Source organism: Polyergus mexicanus, unplaced genomic scaffold, assembly GCF_030449975.1.
Source record: "Polyergus mexicanus isolate NDT 795.1 unplaced genomic scaffold, iyPolMexi1.0 SCAF_13, whole genome shotgun sequence".
NCBI lineage: Eukaryota > Metazoa > Arthropoda > Insecta > Hymenoptera > Formicidae > Polyergus > Polyergus mexicanus.
This window is the reverse complement of record NW_027223333.1, coordinates 7,810,635-7,835,685: the sequence shown is the minus strand read 5'-3', so window position 1 is coordinate 7,835,685 and position 25,051 is coordinate 7,810,635. Positions and strand designations below refer to the sequence as shown.

The window sequence follows — 25,051 nt, the reverse complement described above, 5'->3', positions numbered from 1 at the left end:
TTACTGATTGGAAAAAACCAACAATCCATTAAAACTAGCATCCGTAATAAAGAATAAAATAGTAATAGAATATAAAAAAAACCAGCGCAAATATTTTCTTATATTTTGCATATAATATTGTGCATTAATGCTAAAGAAATTATAAATATTACATGAGAAATAATATAATATTATATTATTTCGATATTAGATATTATTTTGTAAAAATTAGATATTTTTAATAAAAAATCGAGATAACGACAGACAGAAAATTACGATGCCTAACAATCCTGTAGTATCCGATATATTATTGGCACTTTTAGATACGCGCGAGAACGCTTTCTGTCTTTAAACGCTTCATTTAATTTTGACGGGCAAATTTTTTTTTTTTTTTTTTTCCTTTTTTGTGCCTGGTTGGTTTCATCACAGGGAAAACAACCCGGGATTATATGCCATCATCATCCATCATTTCCGACAGCTTTCTGCCCTGACTTTATTTCGCTGGTCGAATACGACATTTCGATTCCGCATGAGCATGCCGAACACTTTGACGTGATATATATAGCTTGTCTCTTCCCTACTACATTTTAAAAAATTCCATCCGTGCTAAAATTGCGACCGAAGCGATCACATGAATTAATTACGCGCTGGACGATATCGCAGCCACATTGTCCCAGAAATGAAATGCGACGAAGATCAAATTTAATGAAATTATATTGTATGGCTCGATCGATTGTTTCAATTTCGATTTTATCTACAAGCTTGTTCCAGATATAGGCCGTTTACATTGAATTTCGAAAACGTGTCGTTTGATAAATTTGAAAATCATTTTCGTTCAAAATTCGTGGAAAAATTTATTTAATATTTTGAATCATAATATTATATTAAAAATTTTTAATTCTAGATATTTTGAGCTATTCAATTAAAATTGTGTTATAATGAAATTAATTGAACAATATTTTGCTTATATGATAATTTAATTATTTTTTTTAAATTTAATTTTCTAAACGTTTAAAAAAAAATCACTTTTTATGAAAATTTATCAAAAATTTACGAGAGATCATAAATAATAACATGGGATATAAAACTTTGAAAAAGGCAAGAAAAACATTTTTTTGTATGATAAAAGCGTCTTCTAGATATTATCAAAATAATCAATCACAAATATATTATAATATTGACTTTTTGTCAAAAATTATCGATAGTAATGTCAGTCGATACGATGTTCCGATGATGAATCGGCGAGATAGCGGCAGTTCGCGTGAAGGAAATCGGTGTAGAACGTGGGAAAAGCCGCGTGTTCACATAATCATCCCAACTAAATGTCGTGGACGGCCACTAATCGCGCGCTGCAAATGAGCTGTTTAGTTTTCCAGCCCGATTACGTGTCAGTCTCGGTGTGATAACGTTTGTATAGATTCCCCCTTCGTATATCCCCTCCGCGAATGCGCAAAGCGACTATGGATTTCAGGGATTTTCAGCGCCTGTCGTCGCTAAATTCAGCTGTGAAATTGCGGCGCAACCTTTAGTCTCGTTACCAAGCTGTCAGAGACAAATCTCGCAATGTGGGTCAACGTGGTCAAAATCGGGCTAACCCCGCTTAAAGCTGATCTCGCCACGTCGAAATCGTTATATATTTTACGGCGAATTATTCTCGCGATATCGCACGAGATTCGAATTCGCGATCATTTCTTCGATCTGTCTCGCATTCTTTCGTGTTTCCAAGTTTAATCGCAAACGCGAATTCGAGATCAATGTAATACGTGAATTCGATGGATTCAAAAATTTGTTGTATCGGAAAATAATTTTTTTTTAACGAGATATATTTATCTCGAGCGTAAACTATTAAATTAATACTACATTTAATACTACGCTTTTATTATGCTAGAATATAAGAGAAAATAAAAATTACAAATCATTATAAATTAAACGAGCTTTTCTAATACATCTAATATTTTTTATTTTGATATATCGTTTATCTTCCATTAAAATGCAACTTTAAAACAAAATAAAAATTAATTTTATAGACATAGCTTCAAAATAAAATCTTGATATTAATAATGTTTGTGTTGTAAAAGATTTGATTTGTTAAAATCGAAGAAGACAATATTGAAGAAGAAGAAGAGAACGAATAATAAATGTATATATATCATATGTCTCAATATATGTTCCAACACACATGCTGTTTTCGTATCGATCACATTCGAAATCGAGTTTGTACACGTAACTGCACTTTCCGCGCAAAGACCGTTCGCCATTTTAATTGGTACTTCAATCAGATTTACAAATATCGACGTGACAACATCCCCCAAAGCTCTAATAAACACTTTCGTATTTGTGATACTGCCGATGAAAATCCCAGCTTGATTTGTCCGTCTCTCTTTTCGCTCGTATTGGTCCGCCGACAATTCTCGAATTGCGCGGGACGTAATGAAAATCCGATTAACTCTTGCGCAATTATTCCCTTCGATGCAATTATAAGCGATTCTTTATCTGCTATATACATACAATGAGATATATTTTTTAAATTTACAATATTTATATGCCCATTTATTCCGGAAATTTCGCCTCATAATTTCATATCATAATTATGCATATGAAATCATTGATATCGCGCTGGCATAATGATACTGGCTAATATAGAGAATCGTAGTTCATCGTTAACGTCAAATATAATGAAAGCATGTTAATTACTATATCTCAAATACAAACACGATCTAAAGAATTACAGAATAGCGGTATATATACGTTAAATAACGTAGCGTAAAATAACGTAACGCAAAATAAAGCATAAGTATGAGCTAGGTGAGATTACAACGGAAAAATAACTCGGTAGTGAAAACCATTTAATACTACAAACTGGGATCTTTCTTCACAATCACGGCACAGAGAGAAAGAGTGAGTAAATGGGAGACAAAGAGAGAGAGAGATGAGATTGAAAATATAATGTCGGTGGATTTTTAAATATTCCTCGTGCGTGATCGCTGCTGCATTTAAAGCATTAGGTCGTTCTCGGCTACTGAGATTGAACCGCGCTCGATCACCCGGAGAAATCCCTAGTAGCCCTGCTCCGAAATCAGCGGAGCCTGATTTATGCGTCTTCCCACGTGTCTCACAAATTTCCCGGCAACCTTCGAATTTCCTGCTGCGGCCGCGTAATCCAACGAAACCCCGAGTTCGTCCATGCCGAACATACATACATTGGTGGGTCGTTTCGACCAACGTCATCGCGGTTAAGATCAAATTGGTAGCTTCGGACCTACCGTGCTTTACGAAGAGAAAAGGTAGGGCGAAAAGGGAAGATTTCAAACGTGCGCTGAGAATTTATGATTTCAGCAAAAATACATCGCCGACGTTTTCCGAGCCGGGTCAGTTCCGGATTAAAACTTTCCATGACCATACGAAGCGCTAAGCGCGTTAACTCGAATTGAAATTAATTGCAGAATTAAAAGAAAGTTTCAGAAAAGTTGCAATTATGTAACCACGGTCGTTACATAATGTTAGAAAGAGAATAATCAGTATCCTTTGGTGACGTGGATGAATATAATGCCTTAAAATCTGTAACTATCTTTTCTTTTGCTTCAAAGTTATATATTATACATCGAATTTCCTCATCTTTCGGGATATTAATATTCTTTTAAAAAACTTTAAGTAAAGAGAGATTCTTTTGCTGTATAATAATTTGACAGAACACTCATTTTTAACAAAGTTTATATTTTGAAAAATTTAATAAATATCTTCATAATTAAAATTTTCAACTAAAGGGAAGCCTTTTTCTTGCTCGATGAAATGTGTAAGTTTCAAATACATTGTATAACAATGTACGCAATATATTAAAAAGAGATAACTCTCTAAAAACTGTTTTTTGTAAAAAAAAAAAAAAAAAAAAAATTGAAATAATATTATCATCTCAATTGTTATGTATTATTATTGTCAGTGTAATCATCAGAAATATTTTAAAAAACACGTTCGGCCAATAAAAGATACCTAAGCGCAAGGTATATCTATCGCAGTGATTATCGATTTACAGTATCTAATAGACACAAAGCCTGAAGCACGTTCGTGATCGGACATCCATCAAATCATCGATTCACTGAGATTTCACCGGTAACTGTAGCCACGATCCTTTCAACCTGCCATACGTCATGTACATCGAATACCTCGCTTCGGCACTTTCGAAGCGTAATCCCCGAGGTGTATAGTTCGACGCGAGTCAATTTTTGCGACAAAAGTCCGGTCGAACAACACGCGGCCGCACCCAGTGAAATGTAACCCTTACACTGGCCCAAATTACTCTTTCCGGGAACAAAAGCTACATATTTTCGCTATTCGTAGCACGTTGTATTCGATCCGACCCTATCAAAAGGGGAAAAAAAAAAAAAAAGAAAATTGAATATACCGTTGGTCACTCCACCGAGTGGTCAACGGTATATTCAATTTAGACGCGCCGTTTATCACGCGACTATATAGTATATACTATCATGTAATTAATATCTTAAATATATCATATATCACAATATACATAGTTATAACTGCCCAGTACTTCATGCCCGTAAATAGGAGCCACTTCCAATAGATGAAATTCTAAACTGTATATGCTTACAGTGGCTTTATAATTGAATCAAGCTATATATACAGGATGGCTCTGAACGTTTCAGTCAGATTCTATAGGAAATTTAATTCTGAACAAGAAATTTCCTATAAACATGGATCCAAAAATGCTTTCTTAAGAAGTTATCGCTCAAAAACCTCTTAAATCGTGATTATTTTACACATTTTTCCAAATATCATGGAAAATGTGCGTCTTTTAACAAAAAGTACCGAAACAAAAGTTGTAAAAAATTAAATTATTTTCCAAATGAAATCAAAATGATTGTTGTACGTTCAATAGATTTTGATATAACCAGTTTCAAACGTACAAAAAGTGCTTTTGTTACTTATTGTTAAATCGACTAAATTTGAATCAGGAGAAAATCCGTAAAGCGCATAGATCGGTCATTACTCGATGCCGAAAGTGTATTGGAGCTAGAGGGGGACATTTTGAGAACAGTTAGTTTTTTCACATCTTTATTTATTTTCTACTATAACGTGCTATTTTAGTTTAAAAACATTTATTTCATTTTCATAAAAGAAAAAGATTTTTATTTTTTATTTTTATCGTTTTTTTTCAAGAAATTTATTAAGTTTCATTTTCTTTTTATTTCATTTTCTTTTCACCTTTTGCTCTTTCTTTGCATTAGAGACTTTTGAGCGATAACTTCTCAAGGAAGCATTTTTTGACCCATGTTTATAGGAAATTTTCTGTTCAGAATTAAATTTCCTATAAAATCTCAAAGTCTGGCTGGAATTTACGAAGCCACCCTGTATAGTATAAAACATCATTCGATTAACCGAGACGATTGCACGGAAAATCGTCGGCTATCAAAGTTTGAAAATTTAATTAGAATAAATATTCTTTATCGTTTTTACATAAACATTCTTTATCGAGTGACATAAAGAAGATAGTAAGAGTACAATTGGAATGATTTTTACTTTTTTACGTGCGGTCATCTTGCCGAAATGTATCGACATTTACTGCACCGATGGCAGCTGCTTCTACACATACATCGTGCAACTATAAGATCGCTGCATGTGCGCCGACTTCTCCTCCATCTAATCCTCTTCGAACGGCACTATACGAAACGAGACAAAAACCTTGCTTCTTTGTTCTGGCACGTTGTCCTCGCGCAACGAGCGGGAGTTACAACATTGTAACCGCACGACACGCCAGATGCACCCACACCTACGCGACAGTTCCGTGTATCCGCTTCACGGGCCACGAGGTCATAACTTTACGGGCGAGTTTACTACAACATCGCACAGTGTTGGTGTGACGGCGATTTTTGGTCCCGTTGCTTTATCGACAAGTCTGCCCGTTATTTATTATTCCCCCGTTATTGATCAGTGCGAATCACCCGTGGCACCCTTGTAAAACTCGGTCGCGGAATATGGATGCGCTCATCGCGACAATGACAAATTATTTTGCTACGAAACGCTCGCGTTTTAACTTTAACGGCGCGGATGTTTGTGCCGGGTTAATCAAAATATACAACGAACGTAACGAACAACGAATATAACGTGCACGATTTGTAAAAAAGTTTCAAAAAAACTAACACGAATTATTTTGATTCATAAGCGATCTCCGATCACATGTTTGCATTAACGGAATCCAACATCTTCTTTTAGTATATTGTTCTAACCAAAAATAGTTCACTGAAACGAAGAAAATTTTACGATATAGAAGTTCGTAATACATCGAATATGATGCATTTGAAAAGATTGACTATCGTGCGATCGATAACGCAAAATCGATATTTTAAATATTGGCCATTATGAGAGAATGTTCCATCACGTGATATCTTAAATGTCATGCTGTTTTTTTTTCTTTTTTTCTTTTTTTTTCATTTTTTCGCAATACCATTCGATAGTAATTCAACGCGCTGTGCGATGTTCGCGAGCACTCTGTTTCCGTTACGAAAAAGTTCTCATTTCCCGTCGATTCGCATCCGGAATCTGTTTCCTGATCGTGACCTTTTACATCCGACTATGTCGGAAGTTCGATACGAACTGCTCCGATATTCGTGCCGCAAGGTACAATGCCTTTATCATTGCATGGGGAAAACGTAAATGACGGTCGATCGATTTTCGATGAAATACAATTCATTAACTTGATATGAATTTTCAAGCTGATACAGATCTAAAAAGAAATCGCGTTGAATGACGCGCTCGCACGTGCATCTTCACGAACGCTGCGGACCCGTTGCTCATATCGATTGTATATGCCGGTGTTTTATCTGTTATTAAATGAATCGGACCGGGCCAGCAAATTGATTCATTTACCGTGGAAAAGAAAAAAGAAAAAAAAAAGAATAGTGCATCACAATTGATGTCGACTCTCTTTCCGATCTTTTTTTCTTCTATAACGTATAAACATATATTATCTTGTGAATGTATTATCTTTGTAGATAGTACATTTAAATGATATATTTTGATTGAATATTAAGAACTGATCAAAATTGATTATTGCATTCTAGATAAGTGACGTGAAAAATGTTTTGTGTGTCAACTAAAGTAGATTTCAATTTAAATTTTCAAATTAAAATTTAAGAAATATAAGAAACATAAATTCTCGTAATTCGATTTGCAAGATGCCATCCGTTCGTACGCTTACTAATCCGACATTAATCTTCTTTAAAACCTCAAAATCTTTCTGGATTCATATTTCTCAAAGAGATGTGTTCAAGTATAAAATCATGCTCTAAATTTTAATATCAAAAAATTTTAATGCACAATAATAAATTATTCTCTTATAAAATAAGGAATGTATTTATATATATTGTATTTATATTACACAAAACACAGTAATATTTTTGAAACATAGAAAATTAATTTATATTACATAAAATATAGTAATAATCATAAAACAGAAAATTAGTTTATATTATGATTTATCAATGCGTACACATTACAATTGATATTTTATGACTTTATAATTCATAAAATTTTATCTTAGGTACACACAATTAAAATAAGGATATAAGAATTCTGAGCAAGAGAATCGACTTATTTCATACAAGGATGAACTTTTTTTTACAAAATTTAAATCTTATTCAAATGTTCGGTCTCCGTGGGTTAACTGCTAAAGTTCACATAGTCCCGTAAAAGAAGCGAAACTTCTATGTGAATATATATTTCTTGATTTCTACGTGTACCAATTTATGAAACAAAAAGGTATAAAATACTTTTAATATCCCTAAAAAAACTCTTTGAAATTTATACATTTTTATATTTATATCGATGTAGCCAAAGTATAATGCTATAGTTTTATTTTTTAATAAATATATCATCTATAACAAGACTTATTAAAAGCACGGCAAATTTCCAATTTATGTAAAAAGATATATATATATATATATATATTTATTTTCATATTTCATCTAAATATAATATAAATTTAGCTTTCATTGTGTGATATATTGTACTAAAAAATATTTTTGGATAAAAAGAAAATTCTTTTTTAAGATCCGATAAGAAATACTATGATATGAAGGTACGTTTTCCACATTGCATAATAATAATCTAACGAGAAAGAGAGAGACAGAAAATATTATATATACGAAAATTTCCAACATTATTATTATGGCTGCTGAATATCGTCGGTAATTAGCGAGCAATCTAGCACTAATATCGGCGAAATGACCGTCATCAATGTGCGCAAACACACTGTACGTAGCATTTCGTTCGCAAAACATATTCTAGTCTAAACTGATCCATGTGCAAAACATCGTCAACGGATAAAGGGCCAGGTCACGCAAGCTCGTCCATCCCAACCCTCCTCTATCCGCAGGCTGCAGATTATTAATCTGCGATCTGTGTCTTACCTGCAGGCTAAATACAAACTTGCGAGCTTATCTGATATCGTCGCTTCTGTACCTAACAATCAATACTCAAGCAAATGCTAGCAACGTACATGGAGAATCCACTATTTATCTGGATAACATCAATGATCGCGTATGCAATTACACTATATATACTCAATTCGTCATTGTATTATCGATGCGTATCTGTCGTAATTCTGACAATAAAATGAACACTAATAATAAATTTAACGAGATCAAAAAAGAAAAAAAAACTGAAAATAAGTTAAAATTGTCTGCATAGAAATTTCCAAAAACAGTTTTAATAATATTTTTAAAATAATGCAATGCAGTTCTTATATATTTACGTTACTTTGAATAAAAGTAGCTTAACTTACGTTTCGCTGAATAATATACTATTATACGAAATGCATTATGAAAGAAGAGCACTATTTTCACATAATATGTATGTGAAACATGGCTCGTGGATTTAATAATGTCGGTATAGATTTATATAAAGGCATTATACATATCTAGTCTAGTACCACACACAATCTACAGAGATATAATGTTGCATACAACGTAAACAAAAGATATTGAACAATCACATTCAACACTAAAATACGCGGTGAAAACACAAATCTTTAATTTTATAAATTGTTACGACTTATCAAATTATATTCTCCTTGTCGTGAATAGCTTCCACCTTGAAAGCAGAAATAATCTCTGTTAGTTACTCTTCGAAATGTCTGACTAAAACGAGTCGAGATCTTAAAAATATGAATATACGAGGAAGGCTAAATTACGCGATTATTTCCATTTCATCGCGACTGGCAGAGCCGGTAAAATGCTTAAAGCTTTATGCAACCGCTTAACGAGTTTCGCGACTTAGTTGTGGACATGCTAATTTTCCGACGCTGACGTTCCTATGTTGTGTGTCACGCAGGTACGTTCACTCGCGATCAGAGAGTCTTGAGTGGAAGTCTTGTACAAGGGAGTCGCAATGTCAGCGGCGTACCGGCTTTCGAGACGAACGTGCCACGGAATGTCACTACTGCGGTCGGTCAGACCGCTTTTCTTCACTGCAGAGTTCATCAGCTAGGCGACAAGGAGGTGAGTGACAGCATAATTTCTACATTTTGCAACTCTTCCCGTTCAGACAACTTCCTAATTACGCTAGGAAATCCGCGACCGACGGTATTACAGCGAAAGCTTTGCTCGAGCATCAGTTACGCTTTAAATAAATAGCCAATTTTTAACAAACAAACATCAAGCCCGTAAATTATTTTATCGAGGAAATAAAGATTTTATCAAATCATGAAAAAATATTATACTACTTTATACTACTTATAATTAAATTTGACAACAACACATTTATGAAGTACGTTTACGGCACAGGGTTTATCGATACAAGATATCGAGATACAGGATAAAAATTTAAAAAAAAAAAAACCTGTTTGAACCTTTGAGAAAAAGAGTTCACACAACTTTTTTAAGAGTCCGTGACTCTTAAATGTGACGTAGATATTAGGTAGAAAAAAAATTGCAATATTCTCGTCGTGTCAAAGGCAGAGCGGAGGTTGTTGCTGTTGCGGTTATGGCCGCTTCATCGTTTTTCAAAATCCTCAATCCCAGGCATGCCTCTCTGTCAGGCTATATAGATCAGAGTTGCTGGGTTAACATCACCACAAGGCTAGCCCGCGGTTTCTGGTTAGATCGATGATAGAATATGCATGACGCCTGTTTGAAGGGTTAAACCTGCTCAAAGGCGAATAGAGATATGCCGGCTATTATCTTTCCAGATTTTTGACTAAGAATCGTAATTGACTAGTAATTGAATTCGTCATGCTTTTCACACCGAGCTTTCTCGGTTCTTTTTCGCTATTAGTCGAGCATTATATATCGAATTTATAAGCTTTTAATAAAAATACATAAAATTGCAAAATTATTCAAAAACAGAAAATTGATAATATAATAAATTATAATAAATCATATTATAATAAATAATAATAAATTATACAATGTCTATCGATAGCAGGAATTTTAATGTATTTTCTTGCGCACGTTCTGTTAAAGCTTAATATTTAATCAAGTCGCGCAATCTTCCGGTTCGTGCCAGAGTTGCCGCAGCATGCGAAGATTCCATATTTCGCGAAGTTCCAGCCTAGTTCGCGGAATATACGTGAAATGTATCGACGTTACCTGCATAACAAGACTCGATATTACGTAATTCGATAAATACCGATACCGTAAACAAGGTTTCTCAAAGTTTCAGGAGAAATATTACATTTATTGCATACTGCGAATTTAAAATATCAGAAATATTAAATACTGCAAATTAAAAATGTCAGAAATATTGAATTAAAATCGCGTAATCATAATTATAAAAATTTAAGGGGCGTTCGCATAATTATTAAGTACCTCGCGTGTAACTCCGCTTTTACATGGGAATACTCCCTCTTTTACAATTGAATTGTTGCAAAATATCTTAACTACGTGGGAAGAGGCAGTTGGACCGATTATTCGTTAACGAACCGATTATTCACAAGCGGGTCAATAAAGTGAGTTTCAGTTATTTCCGGGAGGAAGAACCGAGATGGGGAATGTTCGATCACGCATCACCGATAATTTGCAAACGTCACGATCGTATTTTCATTCCGATAATTACAGGCTAACCGGCGACGGAATTGCGATGAGATTCGTGCGAATCATGCACGGGGTTGCGCCAAAGTTATTAAAATAATTTTTTCGTGATATATATTTCTCTATATTGTCTATACGTAGCTACTCGCGATATAAAAATGTGTTAATATACGAGCTTTCGTGAACTCTAATAATGTCGAAGAAACGCTCTTTTCTAAACGCAAGTACGAGCATGAGAGATATATGAAAGTGCCATTATCACGCTATGTCGCATCGAAATCATAGCTGCTGCATTTTCGAGCATGACTACCGCTCCACGAATGTCACAATAACTCGTTTCTCATTTCACGAGAGATATACGAACGTCACATATACGCTCTTATTATTAGAGGAGAGCAATTGCACACCGGAATATAATGAGGTTGCTCGTGTGCCAAACCAATGAGGAAAATTCGCGAGTTTCCTCGACTATACCAAATCTAGCCCACATCTCAAAAGAAGGAAAGACATAGGAGAGCTCAATCGTTGAGGAAAAACGTGCTGATATTGTTCCCGCAGCGACGGTACCCGGTGGAACTGAGGCGACGAGAACCGAGGTCGAATCGTAATAAATTACACGAGAAAATCGCAGGTCGTTTCTTGTGACCGGACGCCTTATCACGTATTGACACGCTCCCGAATGATTGGCTTAAGATTGGGATTGGCGATAAGCTACCTTGGAACTTACGATAGAGTTGCAGAATATAAAAAAAAAAGATCATTTGTGTCGTGTAAGAATGGATAGTTGAAAATAAAATAAGAGACGCAGAGCTCTCATGCGTTATAATAGAATAGCAATAAACGAAAATTTTTGTACATAATAATTATATATAGATATATATATATATATAATTAACACATATACTTTCTTCTCTAATAATATATGCATAATGATGTATCACATATAATACAATATTAATAATATAATATTACATGTTATATATAATTACATTTTCATTAAAATATATAATGCAGGCTACCAAAAACTCAATGAAACACAATGATATATTTATTTGGTATTCCAGAATAGATTTGAATATAGTTTGCGAGATTTTTTCGTCGAAGTAGAAAGAAATATATGCAGTTACTCGCTTTAAAAAAACTGCAAAACAAATTCTAATTTCGAATTTTATTAATTTATGTCTTACACGCTATTGAAATTCAAAAAATTCTGCGCGTACAAATGTTAGCGTAAATGACTGTATATAGCGCTGTGTTTCGCGGTTTACACGTTAACTTGAGAAAGCCGGTGATTTGACTCGCAGAAAGTTGGCAACGTATATGAAGTTATTGCGGGGCAAATGTTTGGAGCTAACTGAGACATTTGTATGTCCTTTTCCGATTTAACAAAGCTATTTATAACATATCCTCCCTCCATACTTTTGTAAATTTTCCCGACATAAACATGTTGTTTATAGTGTTATATGTATATATACAATACTTGGAACGTATTTAAAATATTTATTAAACTCGCTCAATTTTCCTCTTTCGCCATCAACGTATCGATTATGCTATTAAAATATATATACTTAAAACGTATATATTAAAATATAATTTAAACGTATTTAAAATATTTATTAAGCACACTAATTATCTTGCAAAAAAGCTAGCGATCAAAATATTTATATTTTAGCCTTGAATTAAAAATCAATAGAATGAAACATGTTTAAAAAAAAAAAAAAAAAAGATAAATATAATTATGATACCATGTGTGTAAAAGAGAGATCTTACAACAAAGAAATTAAAATTTTAACCTGCTACTACTGCGTAGAAATGTCGAATAAAAATTTTATTCCGCATATACTTTTCTCTGTTTTCTTATTGTCGATCAATTTATACATGTATACAAAAATTGTAAAATCTGCATAAAAAATTATTCACACACATACATACACATTTTTCTCTATCTAATTATATTTTATTTTTATTCGTAAATTAGTTTCGTGATTTGATATTATTTAATAGTATTAGACAATAATATAAGATGACTAAGTACTCGTACTTCCGGCGTTGATCGAAGTTGTAATCGTTCTGCATTTAGTGACATTCTCGTTGTATCTCGAAAGTTTGTGAGTGGTATTTACATTGACACATTGTATCAGAAAGCTTGAGCAACTCGAAATCGGGACATTAACTACGTTCGCACGCGCAACTTGGAACCGCCATATGCGGCTTATACAGGGTGCTCATCCGTAAAATGGAAACGCAACATTTGCATTGCTAATTCCATGCGTTATACATTACGCGCTTGTTGACCCGAAATAATATTCCAAAGGAAAAGTCATCAACTTGCTCTCTGTCATATAATGTATAATGCATTTATATATTTCGACAACAAAAGTTAAATAAGCATAGCTACAAGTAAATAGCTATTTCTCTAACTGAATTTAATTAGTTTGCGATCTCTAAATTTATTCTTCTCTTAAAGAAATTTATATTCAATATTATAAAAATTGTTAATATCTTTAGACAAAAACAATTCTCAATTTTATTCTTTTCAATCTACAACATTCGCCGTCCAAAATTTTCGATAATATTTTAACTCGTATAATAATAAATGACATATCTGTTCGAGAACTATTTTACTTCGGAACCTTCACCCTTTAACTTCTATCTCTCGTCAAGAGTTCCTGAGAGTTTCCGGCATTCATACCATATAATCCGGTCGTGTAAACGATCCTTTCACCCAGGTCGATTTACTCGAGGGAAAATAAATTTGAACGAATCTGCCGGATTCCCGCTTTGGAATTCCGCGCGATAAAGTTATATCGGCGAGACGTCGTTGTATATATTCAAAGTGACGGAAAGAAAACAGCTCGGTAATTCGATCGTTTCGGCGAAGCCCATAGTTCTTTTCCAGATTTAAATAAATATCGCGCCGGGGAGCGGAAGTGTCGTTCATCTCGAGGTTCTTTCTAACCCGAGTCTCGGACCCAAGATTTACGCGCGACCTTGCGAACAAGGAGGGAGGATTTTCGATGTAGATGATCAGTGCCGTTACGGCTTTGTTTGAGTAGCGAAGCGTAACTGCGGAATGCCACGTTGTAAATCCACGTTGAGAAATCTCCGAAAACGGACACGGGTGCCTTACCCTTTTGCAACGACCTAATGCACAAACGCGACGACTGGAAAATTTCATTATTTTCAATGTTCATTTTTATTACATTGACGTATCGTTAATATCAGTATATTAAAATATATCAAGATATAGAGTATTTTACGTGATGTAACTTAAATATTATATTATAAGCAACGAGCTACGAACTGTAACGTAGTGAAGTATACGAGCTACCTTATTAAAACTTTATTCTTTCTTATCCTCTAATTGAACAATTTTTCACATTTTTTTATATTATCCATTTTAAAATGAAGACAATAATAAAGTTAAATTTTATGTAAAATATGCACGCATTTGAACATTATTAAAGAAGCAAGAAAATAGCTAATTTTAATTAATAATGCATTTTATAAATTGTGCTCGGTGTTGTCGCTTGTAAGATTCACATTGTATGGAATTAAAACATTTGTCGCCAAATTCGATTTCTAAAGATTATTATAATTTAAGTATGAGAGAAAGAATATTATGATATTAACGGCATACGTATCTCGATTAGTCTTATTTCGAATACTATATACGTTAAAGAAGGTTGAATTCGTAATAATCTTATTGTGTTTCTATTTAATAGCACACTCAGCAAATCCATTTAAACCTCCCTGCTGGACTATTACTGAACAAACTAATTTTGTAAAGTGTAACGAGCACAATACGACTTGTTATTTGTATTGTCGGGCAAGTGTGCATGAAGTAAATGTATATTTTCATGCACACTGCAATCGTAAAAAAGAGAGAGAGAAAAAAACAAACGAAATTAATAATAAAATATTCACGATTGTATTATTTTAATATTTTATTTTATTTGTTATCTCATACACGCAATTCTAATTTAAAAAATATAAGATTAAAAAATTACTAAAAATGAGATGTTTTATATTTTGAGATATATATATATATATATATTTTTTTTTCTAAAGATGTTTAAATATTTTAATAAATTAATACTTCTAAAAATGTTATAATAGATATATCTGTAGAATAAAAATATTATCAACATGGAGAGATATTTTAAAAACTGAAACATGTGTAATGACTTAAGCTTAAGCAATACCTTTACGCCAACTATAAATAAGATTTTTTCCTGACATGCCATTATATTTGTACATTAATGAGTTATTGGCTAATACGATAATTTATAGAACAAACTACATTCGCGCCGTGCACTGAACTAGGTAATGATAATTTTGCACGAAGCTCCTTCGTGTCTGGTAAACACGAGGATGGTGTATCTTTCCTAAGGCATAAACACTACTAATAGCCTGCAATTTGAAATCGATCCCTGGGGCAGATCGACGAAATTAATTGAATATTCGAAATTCCCGAATCGTGCAGCGATAATCGCGATTCGATCGCGCACGCGCCGGTTATGGGTTAAAGAGAATAAATTAAATCCCGATATATATATATATATATATATATATATATATATATATATATATATATATATGAAAAAAGGATCCACGTGAAAACCGCTGCGTTTAATCCGAACAATTGCTTTTCCAATACCAAATATTTCGTTTGCTGCCACCCGTACTCCAAATTCGCTTCTTTTTCTCTACTTCTCTATGCTGTACTCTCTACTCCTCTTTCTCTGTCTCTCGTTCTCGCTCTCTTTTATTTATTTATTTCCACCCCGTTTATGGCGTAACGATTGCCGAAGCACGGCGATCGGATAAAATTGCAAAATAACTTTTGGCGATTACGTAGATTTCGCAGTCCGCCATAAAGTTATATATGCGTAAAGATTGTACTAAAATCAAACAATACTTTAATTTTGCCACTGGTGATCGAATATGAGAAATTTAAGTATTCCTATTTTATGTATTCATGTTTTTCAGCGTAATTATCACGCGGCAGTAATTTCATTATGTTATATCATCATTTATTCAAATAATTATTTATTAACCGTATACGTACGCTGCGTGTCCGCGTTACTAAATGATCGATTGCATTGGAAAAACAAACTCATTATGAATATATAAATATTACAAATAATGTAAATGAATAACTATGATCATTCAAAAAGAAAATAATCTTATCATCTACGGTTGCTTTATCAATTATGCACATGCGTACGTAAAATATGTCCTAAAAGAAGTGATCTACATATTTCACTCAAGCAGAATAAAATCGAATCATATTTATCCCTTTCGTTCTGACATTCCCTGTCATATTTCTTTATTCCTGCAAGACATCTTCGGGAACCTCTTCTCTAGTGATACATATAAATCTTGTTACTCGAGGAGAATTGGATGTTACAAATCGTCTTTCAACTACAATAAGTATTGCGAAGGTGTATGTCCTTCCTCTAGACGTAAGGAGGACACTAAAAACAAGTGCATCGAGTGAAACGAGATAACGGGAAAGAATTATATTTAAATATGATAGACGAAGCGATGTAAGTCACGAAGATTTGTCGTCGTATCGCTTTTACTGATCGCTCGCTTGTGATATCTTGCGCGTTTGTCCGATCAAATAAAAATCAAAAAGTATTTTTCTCGCAAATATCTGCGCAAATATGGCTTTTCAATATAAATTATTCAAGAATATCTTATTAAAATAGGTTGATAACAGACAAAAATATAAAATATACGCAAGTTATTATTTTATACAAAAAAGATTGAAATATTATTTTATATGGCCATACAATATTATATTTTTCAAATGAAAGTAGCAAGAAAATTAAATTTTGAAATCCCATTAATTTCTCTACATAAAAATATTCTGTATATTATTTAGTAAAATAATATTAATAAAATAGTATTTAGTAAAATAAATTCTCGTACTTTGTTTATGTATATATATGTGTCTAGAAATCTATAATGATGATTCTGATAACGTACTAGAGCATAAATATGAAATCATTTAATATTGAGAAATTTTAAATTATTTAAATAAAAATTAATCTTGTTTTTCAATTTATTTCAAAACAACTTTTCCGCACAATTTTAATTTAAAATTTTTAATTCAAAAAATTAACCACAATAGTCTATGATAGAAATTCAAAAGTAACGAAAGAAAATGAATAATAATATATCCTCTGCAAAGAGAATCTCACTAAATTTTGATGTACAAACATTATAATGCAATCTGTATAATATAAAGGCATTCGTCTACTGCGAAAATGTTTGCTGCGAGCCGCATGATTCTCTCTCTGTCTCTTTCTGTCTCTGTCTCTCTCTCTCTCTCTCTCTCTCTCTCTCTCTCTCTCTCTCTCTCTCTCTCTCTCTGTTGCCTTACGTAGAAATAATTCATCTTGGAACAATTTGGTGCACAGCATTGTTAATATACATCTCTCTACGTTACGCTACTTTCTATATACGCGCATTCAAATATAAGGTAATATGCAGGTAAAATTGATACAATATGTATGCTGCATACATAAGGAAGAAAGAAGGAGAAGAGAGAAAGAGAGATAAAGATGAAAATAAAAAGAAAAAATTATTAACGTTGCGCGATATAAAATAAGAGATGTCCTTTAAATCTTATTTTGCTCAAATGTTAATTATGTAATGCGATGTGCAAAAAACATTTTGTAAATTACGTTTTAATTTTAATTTTTCACACTATTCATCTATTACGGAGATGAAAATGAGATATAATCTTAATTTTGCGTTCTATATATATGTCTTGAATATGTGAACTCTTTGCAAATTCAAGCTAGTTTTTCATGTCACGATATAACTTTTTTAATTACATTTATTGATTGGCAAAGAATTCAGTGAGAGGTAAATAACGCATCTAAAAAATAATCACATTCAAAATACATAACTGGTAATTTGATAAATTATTAATAAAATAAATAAAATGAAATGTATCTTTTGAGAGGTTTCATGATATATCACTGTGTCATTGCTTTTAAAATAACTATATTAGACAGTAATTTTCAAATGTTAATTAAAAAATTAAACTTTTGTGAAGTATCTGAGATTACCATGTAAGCAAATAAGAAAATTAAAAATTGAGAATTAAAAATATATATCGCAAATGTAAATTACATGTTGCAAATGTCATCGCGAATTATCAATCTTGCCTGATTAGATTCGAAAATTAATCAACCGCACATATTATCTGCTCGAGATAGAGACACCGCGGTAGATGAGGCGCAAGAGCACCGAGATGACATCGAGAGTTACGACGAAGCGAGGGACTGTTTGCCAGATTTATCTGACATCGCGTCGACCTTCTGCCTTCCTGGAACTGGTAAACTTGGTTCCGCTTCGACGAATTTACGTGATATAGAACAAAGTGAATTTGTTTATCGCATCATCGTGGATTCTCGCCGACACAAAGCGATTCATGGAGCGTCTCGACTAACACGCCAATCTACACTTGTCTCGAGCATATGTGTGTGTGTGTATATATATATATATATATCGCGGTGTATATATTCTATGGAACAAACAAACGATTCATCACCGAATAATGCCAAGAGTTACTCTATTATTAAGTTAACCATGTTGATGACGATGCGACTTTTTTATTAAAAAAATATTGATACTTTTTTCCACAGAGCATTAAACAAGAGATGTTTACGCCGACTAAAATATGACTTATCAGTAGCTAAAGTAACATAAAATTATTTATCGATCTCTCTGTCCAATCGATGCAAATTGTTTTCTTCTCATTTTCGTTAAAAAATATACGTTAGAATAATACGATAAACGGTAACATAAATCGTTAAAAAATGACAATTATAGAAGCATCTAATCTTTTAATAGTTCAATTTGTATATTAAATATCTTTGCAATATTAGTCCTTTTCCAATTCACTCTTATCTCTCTAATCTTTCTTCATTTTTTTATCAAATTTCTTGACGAAGAAAAAAGATATATTTCTCGCCGTAAAAATATTTTTTGATAATGGCAAGATCTGTCCACTTATCATTTCTATTTTATTCTCTATAAGTCAAACATTGTATTGCCATTATACAAAAAGCATAATCCAGTAAAGCACGATTTCGCTCTTATCGCTTTCAGCACGAGGCTCTTTTTGCTTTCTAATGAAAAGAACAAATATAATAATAATCAAAACCGTTGTCGCGATTCGTGCCGTATGCAACGTTACACGCGATAATTTCGTTTGTAATCATATTTCTAGATACACTAGATGAAACTCGAGCAAACTGGAAGTAGCGTGCTTTCCGATCATATACGTGCACAATGGCACAGTTTAATTTCTATTACAATATTAATCGTTAGTATAAAGACAATTATATAAAATTCAATAAAAAGTAGCATTTTATATTATCACTATCACGTTGATTCGAGAAATATTTGTAAATTTGTTTATAATTTGTAAAATAAATAAAATTTAACTATCTTAAGATTTTTCATCCAGCTGTACGATAAATAAAATAAACTGCAATTTTTTTATAAACAAATTAAACACAGAAACACGTTCCTCGCAAATATTAACCGACATTCTACGGTCTATTTTGAAGAAGACAAGAGACGAGGGAGGGGGAATGCGTTTTTGTAACCGACAGAAATAGTAATAAAATCTTCGCCGATTCCTTCGAAGTAACTTCAATTAATGTATGTTTATAGAGAGGACTTTTTGTAAGAGCCATTAATCTACGATACGAAAGTTGGTCTCTTGTTATCGGCAGTACACTTTATATAGACCGCTGCAGATTGTGGTCGCGGTTTAATCGACGATAATGCCCCGCTTGCTCCGATATGTAATGTCGGCGATATTTCGTGCCATTCGATCGTGGTGCACTTGTACAATTCTCTCCAGCGTAAGGCAAGTATTAACGCTATCCCGACGGGATCTTCAATCGGTTTGCGAAGGTTGTTCCGATTAATAAAATATGAATATGTGCAGTACCATGTCACTTACATTGAAAATTAACTCTTAGCAATAATAGAGCAGTGAAATTTCTTGTCAATTCTTTTTTATTTTTGTGAGAAAATATTTCTATTATTTTATAACTAATATTTATATATTATATATATCGATAGATTTTATTTATAAATATTTTTCTCAATCATCGCGCACAATAAAGAATTGCAGACTTATATAGAGATAGCCCACTCTCACAAAAATATATAAATAAATCTGCGCGATTCTAAAGTCTTACAACCGCGAGCATATTCTGGCTTTTGATCGATAAAGCATCAATCCAATCGACATTACCATCTTCGATCATCGAAACTGTAGATTAGTACAGTGTCTCTTTCAACAAGAGCACTAAATCAGAGCGTATGTTTGTCGCTTCGAGCGAAATGCATAAATTTATGTTAAAGCAAGATTACCAGTTTCGATCAGCGAAGTCACTCTTCACAATGATAGTAATTGTTATTTGGAATAATATCCAATTCTTGATCCTTTAAATAAAAAAAGTCTATCAGTTTTCTCATTCAATAAAATCATCCTTTATCATATTTTAGGTATAAATTTTTTACAGATAGTCATGATTTATTGAAATAAAAAAAAATTTCGTCAAACAATATCGCCCTAGATTTTTCAGTATTATCAAACATAAAGAATCAGTGATATTTGAAACGTTATTACACTTGACCTACTTCGTTCTCTCTCTTTGAACCACTGATATATAACTCACACTAGGCACGAAAGGGTTAAATCAACGGCACTCGACGTTTGCCCGTTACCCCTACCTTTGCACGAGGTCTTCAGGGTGCCATTGACGAATACGTTGGACGTGTAGACGACGTTCGCTCGTTTGAAGGACGATCGTCGAGGAGAAAGGTGACTTTGGCGAACGGGATAAAGAGGAAACGTCTGAATGGCCGTGCCGATGAAAGGCTTTGTAAGATTGATAGAGCGAATCGGAGGCAAAGCGTGACCGAACAAAGCGTGGGATAAAGGCCGCGTCAGGAACGCCGGCGCGTACGTTGCAAAAAGCTTGAGGCGAATTTACACGATTTGCACTTTATTACAATTCAAAATGATTACGTCGGATAAACGAGTATTCGTCGAGATGTAGCCAGAATCGAACTAGGCGATACAAATCGACATGTAACATTTGTCTAAACGCGTGATTTTCTTACTCGCTGCACATTGTTTTTTCTCGATCGAAGAATCCGTAAATAAAGAATAAATATAATACACAAATGGATAATAATTTATCCAAAATTATGATCATCCGAAAAGTACTCACATATAACGTGTCCAATGTCTATCTTATTCTTCAACGCAATTCTGTGAAAATATTTGTTTGCAAAATTTGCAAGATTCAATTCTCTCTCAAATTATATAATTTATTCTAAATGATTGTCAAAAGCATATGGTAAATTAGTTTTAAAAGATCTCTTGCTTTCTCATGCTTTCTACTCAGCGTGAGATAAAAGTCGCAGCTCGCCAACGTTCCCTCGCAATGGTAAATAAAGCGTCGCAACGCGTGCTAGAAAAGAAATCGAATGAATTACAATGTGTCTCCATCCGCTTCTTATTTTTCGCAATGTGACTTTAATTGTGCGATTCGTGAGGATTCGCGTAGCATTCTCGGTGTTTTCTTGTTTCACGCCGGGCGCGAGTGACATTCTCTGTAATTCTCAAGGATGTGTGTGCACTTTTTTATTCAGCACAGTCGTATTCTTGTTACCTCGTAAAAGAAAATGATGTTCGACGTATAGAATCGATTATTATACGTAACAAATCTTTTTCTGTACAAAAATATTACAATATAACGCTCTTCAAAATTAATTACGTGGCTAATTATTAAACCAATTGAAATCTCTCTCCTTCTCTCCCTAAAAATCTTTCAAATCTAAATCGAGTTTAAGCGGATAACGTTATAATTAACGTCTATAAAAATTCTCGTAAATAATATTTTGTGTAAAATAATTCTGATATAAATCTAAATATATACATTATAACATATCATCCTATACAAATCACTGGCTAGTTATCAACAGTAATCCGGCATGACTGCTCCAAACAATTCGCAGTTTCGATGCGATCCATTCGACAATCGCGCGCAAATGCACGGTTACGGGCGTCACTCGGCCTGTCGATGATTTATCTGGGAACTGCCGATAACCGAAACGGTGGTCTTCGCGGTGATTAAATCGTCATACGGCCGCTGGCGTGACGTTATCGGGGTCGTACGCAAATCACAACGGAGAAAGGCAAAGGCGACTTTGAACGACGTAACAATAGTGGCAGTTACAGAGGACGCGATACATAATACAATTGGCAGGCCTCAGGTCGGTATATGCGGTTTCGACGGGATGATCCAAGGACGAGCGAATAGAAACCAATGTTGCGATTGCGCTTTGATGCCGCGCGTGCCACGCAAACACTAAAGCCGCTCGTCGTCCGATCGCTCATCGCTCATTCCAAGCCAGACAAGGCTGACGATGTTTCTCAATGTCACAAGTCGATGCACAGCTCAAATGTCTAATTGTCCATCGATAGCTGTGATTTATCGATAAATAAGTCGATACTCTATGTATAAAACTCGACGAAAACAATTGATGGAGCAGATTAAAAGCCGTCTTTGATAAAGAGATGATGAATTTGATGGCAAAGATCTCCCGGCATTTGCTCTTGCATAAAAATTATTTATTATCAAGTCGAGAGACTAATACAAGTTTGCCTCAAATCTATATTACTTGCCGCATACAAAACGTATCATTCTTTCGTAGCGAGTGAACACATCGCGAAATAAATCAAGAAAATATGCTATAAATTCAATTGCTGTCAGTGTATTCTTAGCAGCGCCGCATGCAAAATATTTTCGATGTTCCAAGAGCTGCGTTTATTTTGTTTGCTCGCAACGACCAGATTAATAGCCGATCCGCCGCCATTAATCCGCAAGTTTGTCCGGGCTTTAATTTAATCGCCGTAGCGAAGGATAATATTTTGTTGTCGCAGCCGAACGCATCCGGATAGATCCGCCCGCGCGATCGATAAATTCACTTGACGTTATTATATTTTCGACGAGTTCCCGAGAGAATATTTTGAAATTTCACAATCGTTGTTTGTGCCTGTCGCATGCATGTTACACGTACACACAGCCGGATTATTTGTCGCCGTGCCATTATTTAATCCTTAGTTTATCCCAGCCAAAGATTAAATCCCCCTAATTCACTTTTTTCCTCCCCCGAAACAAGTTGAGTTGATAATTACAAAGGGTCGTCAATGTTCTACGTCTCGAAAATTCTTCATCCAATTCCCTTCGAAAAGTAATTCTCTTTTCGGCCTCAAAATTCAATTTTTTGGTATTTTTTTACGCTGATCAAAAACAACCATTTCTTTCTACACTTAAGAGAAGACAAAGTATAGTATAGTATAAGTATCTGCACTTTAAGTTTTTTTTTTTTTTAATTTAATATAAAAAGTTTCAAAGTATGCTTTAAGAAATATTCCACGCCCATGCCAAAAAAAAAAAAAAAAAAAAAAAAAAAAAAAAAAAAAAAAAAAAAAAAAAAGGAGATTACGTGGCGAGCTCTATAACGAGTCGTCGTGAAGCTACAAAAAAAAGATCACTATCACAGCATGCGAATCCGGTAAAGCTACTTCGAAGCCGTGTTGGTACATGGAGAGTTAATGCCGGGTCTGAACTAGAATGATATTTTATACATGTACAAAGCAGCTTAAGAATAATAAGTACGCGAGCTATTTGTCCGGCGGTACAATATCGATTCGTTCGCGACACATTGCATTATCGATGGATGTTTGTAAATTGCATTCGAATTCGTTGACCGACGATGCCTGCCGACTAGTTCGGGAGAGAAGGGGATGCATTCCGCGAGATCGTAACAATGAAAGGAAGGAAGCCAGAAACAAGAATATGTAGGAACGATTATTCGTGCCTCTCCTTTTTTTTTTCTCTTTATTTCATCGAGCTTGGTACACGCGACATCACAGTTGAGAGGCACTATGATACGTGACCGACATCGATATAATCCTCCCCATTCTCGTTGTCGTCGTCGTCGTCATTTTGCGGCTGCTACCCGAAACGTTATACGCATTCCGTTGTCCTGCAGCTGTGCGAACTACAATGTGATCGTGGCAGATATACCATGACGATCGTTAATACTTTTCAAACCAGTATAGCCTCTGACATGTTACGTGACACAACCATTCTATCTTACGGCCATCGCGCGGATGTTAGTAGTGTTCACTTGTACTCACGGGTGTAGTGAACGAAGACAGATCATTATTCTTATACGTAATATTATTAAGTTAACTTCTTTCGTTTTACATATAGAATATCGGTTTCACGTTACTGTTTACGCAAGAATTAGCAAACAGATTTTCAGCGGATATTTTTAATAATATAAGGATATAAGATATTTTTTTCGTACATTAATATTCCAATATTTCAACGTCTTAAATCGAAAGTCACATTTTACATTCATGAGAAAAGCATCATTAAGGCGCGTAGAAAGAATCGTGTAACCTACGTAACTTACGAATATTTCGTCACAGACGTAATTCTAAAATTAATATCAAAAGTTGCGAGAAAAATATCAAACCCGAAAGATTTGGTCACATTTTTCAACAAGGACAAAAAATTCTCTAGAGCAACAGCGAAGAAAGAAGAAATCGTCCGTGAAAGAGATTGAGAGAGAAAGAAAGAGCCTGAAAAACATAGAATTTATGACACGATACACTCACACGTAAGTCATTAATCCTTGTAAATCAGCGGCGAGCACGTTTTCACACGAATGCCACGAAATCTCATCGCTAACACATTCGCTGCTCGAAATTTTTCTCTGACGTATCGAGACTTCGTCCCGCGATTATCATTTTATTCCCGCGATAACGATACATCTATATACGCGGCTATTCATTTCTCACCGTTCTGTCGTCTATTAAAACAAATTTGACGTCTCCATACAAAGTTATAGTTACTATCACTGCATATATACTCGATAATAAATTAAAATAAGCATAGATGTAG

At 34.0% G+C, this 25,051-nt stretch overlaps 1 protein-coding gene across 1 annotated transcript in view; it reads left to right on the top strand.

Annotated features, from left to right (window-relative positions):
* Positions 1 to 25,051, top strand: part of Dpr1 (defective proboscis extension response 1) — a 288,257-nt gene that overhangs the window by 52,446 nt on the left and 210,760 nt on the right. The window contains exon 2 of the mRNA XM_070305830.1: positions 9,322 to 9,488. Within this exon, the coding sequence (XP_070161931.1) occupies positions 9,322 to 9,488 (167 nt within the window). The remainder of the gene's footprint in view (positions 1 to 9,321; positions 9,489 to 25,051) is intronic.